We start from the raw sequence: 6,605 nt of genomic DNA on the forward strand, positions 1-6,605 counted from the left end.
AAAAAGATGCAGGGTTCTGGATGCAGTAGAGGAGAGAAGAGGCCCAAACTCAGTCTACAGCCTCTCACTTAGCCACCCTTGTTCCACCCTCTCTATGCCTTGTCTCTGCCTTCCACTGACACTAATGGACCTACTTTGAATCTCCCCAGAGCAGTTTCTCCAGGAGATGACTTGTTTCTGTGGGATAGGGACTAGGTAAAGGAACTCAGAGTTTCCAACTCCAAGTACAGCCTTTGGTCTGTTTTCCTCCTCACACCTTATATGATCACTCTGATTCTAGGGAGTGCAAGTGCTGCTTTTCCTTGAGTTTCTGAAAGGTGCACTGACTCCACTTATTTTTCTAGCCATGGGGTCATAACACTCTACCCCGTCAGGTAGCACATCTCCACATGCCTGTCTTCTAAAAATTCGTTAAAATCTCTCATTCAGGGGCTGGGAAGGTGGCTCAGTGGTAGAGTGCTTGCCTTGCATGCATGAGGCCCTGGGTTCAATTCTTTAGCACCACATAAGCAAAAAGAAAAAAACCAGAAGTGGCGCTGTGGCTCAAGTGGTAGAGCACTAGCCTTGAGCTGAAAAGCTGAGGGACAGCGCCCAGGCCCAGAGTTCAGGCCCCATGACCGGACCCAAAAAAAAAAAAATCTCTCATTCACTATTTTCTTATCCTCCTTCCTGGGTCCTTGTGGGTTAATTCTCAGTGTAATTTTAACAGAGTTGCATGAAGAGAAAGAGATTAACGCATGTTTTAGAAAGCTCATCACAACCTTATTAAGACCCACTTACTCCATAGATTAAATTTCTCAGGTCCACTTTGCCTTCTTTTTTCCTCCAAAACCAAAACCCTTGTCTGGATCAAATATTGATTGAGAACATTACAACCTTTTCTCCAGGGTCATAATAATTCTTCTATCCTCTTTTATATATGCATCTTTTTGTATAGCAACTTAAATAGTTAAAGAGTTCTTTTCCAACTACCCTCTTCACTCCCCTAACACAAAGCACCATGCTTTACTCTTGCTCCTAGAATATGAAGAGCAGAGAAATAACACCAAAAACCAGGCAATGAGGTTTCATGTTCACTGACTGAAAGTGTGTCTCCTTGAGAAAGCAAAACTTTGGTAGGTTTGAATAAAGTTAAAATAACTAACTGGGCTCAATAGCTTAAGCCTGTAGTTCTAGCTACTTGGGAATCAGCGATTGAAGATCATAGTTCAAGGCCAGCACAGGCAACAAAAAGTTCACAAGACTCCATCGCAACTAATGCCTGGACACAGTAGTGAATGCTTATCATCCCAAGACACTAGGAAGCACATAGTCCATGCAAGACCCTAACTAAAACAATAACATATGTAAAAGGGGCTACCAAAGTGGCTCAAGTGGTAGAGTACCTGCCTAGCACCAGTGAGGCCCCAAGTTCAATTTCAGTACCACCACCAAAAAAAAAAAAAATTGTAATGATTAGCCACCTGGTTTTGTCTAAATAAGAATAACATCCTTTGACTTTATTTTCTTGCCTTCTAAATATAAAACATTCTCACATTTATTTTTACTTTTCTTCACAAACATCTGTTATAACAGTGAAACATCTTGTTCTCATTCACTAGCCCATGCTGTTACAAGTTCTTGGCACAGCCATTTCTTCCATATCCATTTTCATTACTCTCAAAGGTTAAATATAATTAAGGTAAAATTGATTTGTCTCTCTAGTAAATTAGCTTTTGTTTCTCTATGGAAAATATGATTTTCTATCACATCACAGACACGAAAACACCAGCAGTTCTCACAGCATAGCTGTGAAATTAGTCTCAGACTATTCTTTACCTGCTTTAAATTAACCAGAAGCTATTTGCATCTAATCTGATTTGATTACAGATTAGTGATCAATTGGGGGCCTTTCAGTCATATTCCTAAAAAACATTTTTAAGCCAAATATATAAAAATAAGGTTTTGAAAAGAAAAAAAATCTGGACTTGATGGAATAGGGAGTCATGAACAAGAAAACTATCAGGGTTTCTGTAAAAAAAAATTAATGTTATGAGAGGGAAATAGGGAAATTCTAAATTAATCAAGAATAAATAAAATGGAAGTGGTGCTGTGGCTCAAGCTGTAGAGCGTGTGCCTTGAGCTGAAGAGCAGAGGGACAGCGCCCAGGCCCAGAGTTCAAGCCCCATGACTGACCAAAAAACAAACAAACAAAAAATGAAACAACTAAATAAGAAGTGTATTCATTGTTAAGATTCTGTTTCAAACACAGCTTTATAGTTATAACATTACAAATTACATTCTAGGCACATATATGTATATACATGTGCATAAATACGTGGTTTATGGATTTTAAAAACATACTCATATAACATACACTGTTAGCAATGTTTGTCTTAGTGTTAAGTATGTGGGCATTCCCTGTATCATTTCTTCCAACCTTTCTAAATTTTTCCAAAATATTAACTAATAAAAATTTGACGGGCTGGGAAGGTGGCTCAGTGGTAGAGCTCTTGCCTTGCATGCCTGAGGCCCTGGGTTCAATTCCTCCGCACCACATAAGCAAAAAGAAAAAAGCCAGAAGTGGCGCTGTGGCTCAAGTGGTAGAGCGCTAGCCTTGAGCTGAAGAGTTGAGAGACAGCGGTTCAGGCCCCACGACCAGACCCAAAAAAAAAAAAAAAAAAGAATATTTTAGCCGGGCACTGGTGGCTCACGCCTGTAATCCTAGCTACTCAGGAAGCTGAGATCTGAGGATCATGGTTCAAAGCCAGCCCGGGCAGGAGAGACCGTGTGACTCCTATCTCCAATAAACCACCAGAAAACCGGAAGTGGTGCTGTAGCTCAAGTGGTAGAGCGCTCGCCTTGAGCTGAAGAGCTGAGGGACAGCGCCCAGGCCCAGAGTTCAAGCCCCACGACTGACAAAAAAAAAAAATTTGGAAGCCAGGTGCCAGAGGCGCGTACCTGAACCACATGGGAAGCTGAAATCAGGAAGATCGCAGTTGCAGGCCAGCCCTGACAGAAAAGTCTACCTTGGAAAAAGCCTGAAGGGAAGAAGCTGAGTGTGGTAGTGGGGACCTGTCATCCCAGCAGGGACAGGAAATGTAAACAGGCAAAATGTGGTCTATACATGCACCTGACAAAAAGTAAGATCCTGTCTCAAAAACATCCAGTTCAAAAAAGGACTAGAGACAGGTCTCAACAGTAGAATCCCTGCCTAGTAAGCACCAGACTCAGCAAACCCCTGTACACAACAACAGCAAAAGCTGGAAAATGCAGCTTAGCTAAAGTTTGAGAGATTCTTATAAATAACCCTCATTTCTGCTGTTCACTTATTCACTTAAAGGTCAACCCTAAGGATCTGGATTCCAAGTATGCCTATATCCAGGTGACTCATGTCGTCCCATTTTTTGATGAAAAAGAACTACAGGAAAGAAAAACAGAGTTTGAAAGATCACACAACATTCGGCGCTTCATGTTTGAGATGCCCTTCACCCAGACTGGGAAAAGGCAAGGTGGGGTAGAAGAGCAGTGCAAACGGCGCACCATCCTAACAGGTATGCCACCCCTCCTCCCCACCCCCATGCCAAGATGAAAGTACTGTGTTCCAAAACTTCAAGAATTGGAATGGCCATTTGTTACTTTAGTTAGCTTCTTCTACTCTCATTATGGATTTTTTAATTTTTTTAATTTTATTTTATTGTTATAAAAGTGATATACATACAGAGTAATTTCAGTTATATAAGTTTAATATAGTTTTATTATGGAATGCTCATGACATTTTTATGGTTATCTGTTTATACATTCTTCTTCCTCCACACCAGTTTACATCCAAGGTAAGGTTATTTGCCCTTTCTAAAATCTGTGGAAAACAATGGCCCTTAATCTGCCCAGAGACTTTTGCACACCCATTTTAGGTGATTTTGATTTTGGATGCCCCTTTGAAACCCACATGCTCCTTTCCCAACTGTGTCCCCCAGGTTGGGAAGCCCACCTAAGAGGTGTCTCTCTAACCTGTACAGAACAAATTTGCTTAGTAATTTCTGCTTAATGCATAAGTAGGATGTTTGGCTGGCTCCCTTCTACCTCACACAGCTGACATCAGCTACCCAACTTCAGCCCAGATACCTCCTGGACAGGAAGCTCACTGCATTCAGAAGCCACCTCAGCTGAAACAATCTTAATTGACTTTGGGGGTGATTTTTACATTCTTTAGGAAAGGTAAATGCATCCATCCATAGGTCAGGCTCAACAGCCTAACTAGTGTAAACTAATAGCGAGTCACTATCTTTACAAAAAAAAAAAAAAAAAGAGCTGTTCTAGTGTCAGGCATTTCAAATACAGCCATCATTTGGCACATTTTCCAGAGAGTAGCCTTTGTTAAGTACAACCAGGAAAACAGCCATTCCCCCCCACACACACACACCCTCCTCCTGCCACCTATCCTTATTTAGAGGTTGACGTTGACATTTCCCATCCAGTAAGATTGTAGAAATTGTAATTACACAATCATAAGGGAAAGTAACACTATTAAGATGCTGCATTTCAGTGGTTTTCAGCTCTCATATGTGAACTTACACTTCTAAGTAAGTGAATTATATGGTGTGTAATTTGTATCTCAGTAAAGCTGCTACTAAAATATGTCAGTATTAAAAAAACTCACGTCCAGATATTGCTATGAATTTTTCACCTGCCCTATGTGAAAAATGAGATATGTTTAATGTGTTGAAAAACGAACTTTACAACAAAGGAAGAGGCAACAATGCCTGATAAGAAATGTACTCATTACCTTGCCCATGTAATTGTAATCCCTCTGTACGATATTTTCACAATTAAAATAAATAAATAAATAATCCTAAAGCATTCTTAGTTCTACTGTCAGAATATGATAACATGTAGCACAAACAATATTTTCCTCAAAAATGTTAGCTCCTCCCTTGTGTGAATCCATTTTTTAATGCACATCTCAATGGCAAATTAACTGTTTCAAATATTTGATGGAGATTCCCAGCAGATAGTATTTGTCTATACCATGATTTCACTTTTGATTCTTTAAATCAGTAGTTTGATCAAAGCTGCTTCCAGGATCAGCAACATCAGCAGCTCCTAGGAACTTGATAGAAATGAAAATTCCCAGGTCCTAGTGTTAAACCTGCTGAATCAGAGAACAGGAGTTGGCCATTGTGCTAACGAAGCACAACAGGGATTCTGATGCATGCTCCAATTTGAGAACTGTGCCTTACAAAGCATCAGGATTTTGTATCATAATTATTGTTGAGATAGCATACTGTTTCATGACATAAGGTATTTTCCCAGAACATATATCCTCATGGTTACAGTTTATATTTGTTATAGAACTAGTTTAGATTAGATAATGGATATGACTATCAGAACCAAGGGACAAAGAGTAACTGCCCAACAGAGTGGCAGAATAGACCAATACTTGTCTGTTCTGGGAACAATGACTTTCTGCAGAGAGTCTGACCTGAGGCTCAGAACCTCACTGTGTCAACTTGGGCAGATTGCTCAACCTTCTCAACCTCTAACTAATTATGCTAAATAATGTTATAAATTGTAACCAAGAGGGGAAAGAATATTCTTGATTTTGCTGTTGTGCTTCTTGCCTTTTAGGGATGATGGTGGGCAGAACAAAGGGTGTTAGTGTTGTCCTGGAATATCTTGAAATGTTGAAAAGATAGCTATTAGGCAGAGTAGAGTTAGAGAAAGAATGATAAATATACTATTGAAAGCATATAAGTTCTAAATCAACCTTTAAAGGGCCTTTTACAGACTTTGAACTTGAGAGTTTTCCCTTAAATTGTTAAATCTCCTCGATTCTTCCTACAAGAATCAAACCTGTTGCTTCAAACCTGATCTTTGGCCTTATAGGATATAAGGGAGCCCTGACCTTCCCTGCCTTTCATTCCAGCAAAGGCTCACTTTCCTAGAGAGTTGCCAATCAGGTGATTGCCATCATGTCAGCATTTGAAAACCTTCATGATCAGCCTCTACCTTCCCTGGGTGAATCTGAGCCTACCTTTTCTTCTTTCCTGGGGCTTCTGACAATGAGTTTCTTCCCAGTCACTGTTCCAAGGTCTTCCACATTATGCCCAGATTCCACTGAGTTTGGAAATTTCCACCTGTCCCACTCCTTATAGTCACTCTGAGTTCTCCCTCCAGTCACCAATTCCTGCCACGGATCATTCCTGTGGGCTACATATCAAAAAAAGTAGGGCTTGCTTTGGTGGTCTTCGAGCTTTCTATCTTCTCCCATTTGCACTTACATATGTGGTCTCCAGATCTGTAATACATTCATTTACCCAACAAGGCATATTGAGCCCTCACCATTTTGCAACTGGCATACTGGCCAAAAAAGGTCTGTGGCCCCATGCAGCTTTTATCCCAGCAAGAGGAGAAGACAATGGAAGGCCATATAAAGGGACATAGCAAGGAGGGGGGACCAAGATGGCGACGGGGCAGTAGGGAAACGCCACAGCTCTCTCCAACCAAAAAGAGAGTTCGAGTTCCAACGCTTAATCTCCCCAAGAGACCGACAACAACAAAAAGACGAACACTCAGAGAAAAACCAGAGGTGGAAAATAACAAAAAAAGAAAGAGAAGAAAAGAAT

At 40.5% G+C, this 6,605-nt stretch overlaps 1 protein-coding gene across 1 annotated transcript in view; it reads left to right on the top strand.

The window, feature by feature from the left end:
- Dock9 (dedicator of cytokinesis 9) overlaps positions 1-6,605 on the top strand; it is a 171,917-nt gene that overhangs the window by 148,721 nt on the left and 16,591 nt on the right. Inside the window, exons 51-52 of the mRNA XM_013022962.1 lie at positions 3,323-3,533; positions 5,608-5,662. Coding sequence (XP_012878416.1) covers positions 3,323-3,533; positions 5,608-5,662 — 266 coding nt within the window. The remainder of the gene's footprint in view (positions 1-3,322; positions 3,534-5,607; positions 5,663-6,605) is intronic.

The sequence above is a fragment of the Dipodomys ordii genome, unplaced genomic scaffold (genome assembly GCF_000151885.1).
Source record: "Dipodomys ordii isolate 6190 unplaced genomic scaffold, Dord_2.0 Scaffold65, whole genome shotgun sequence".
Lineage (NCBI taxonomy): Eukaryota > Metazoa > Chordata > Mammalia > Rodentia > Heteromyidae > Dipodomys > Dipodomys ordii.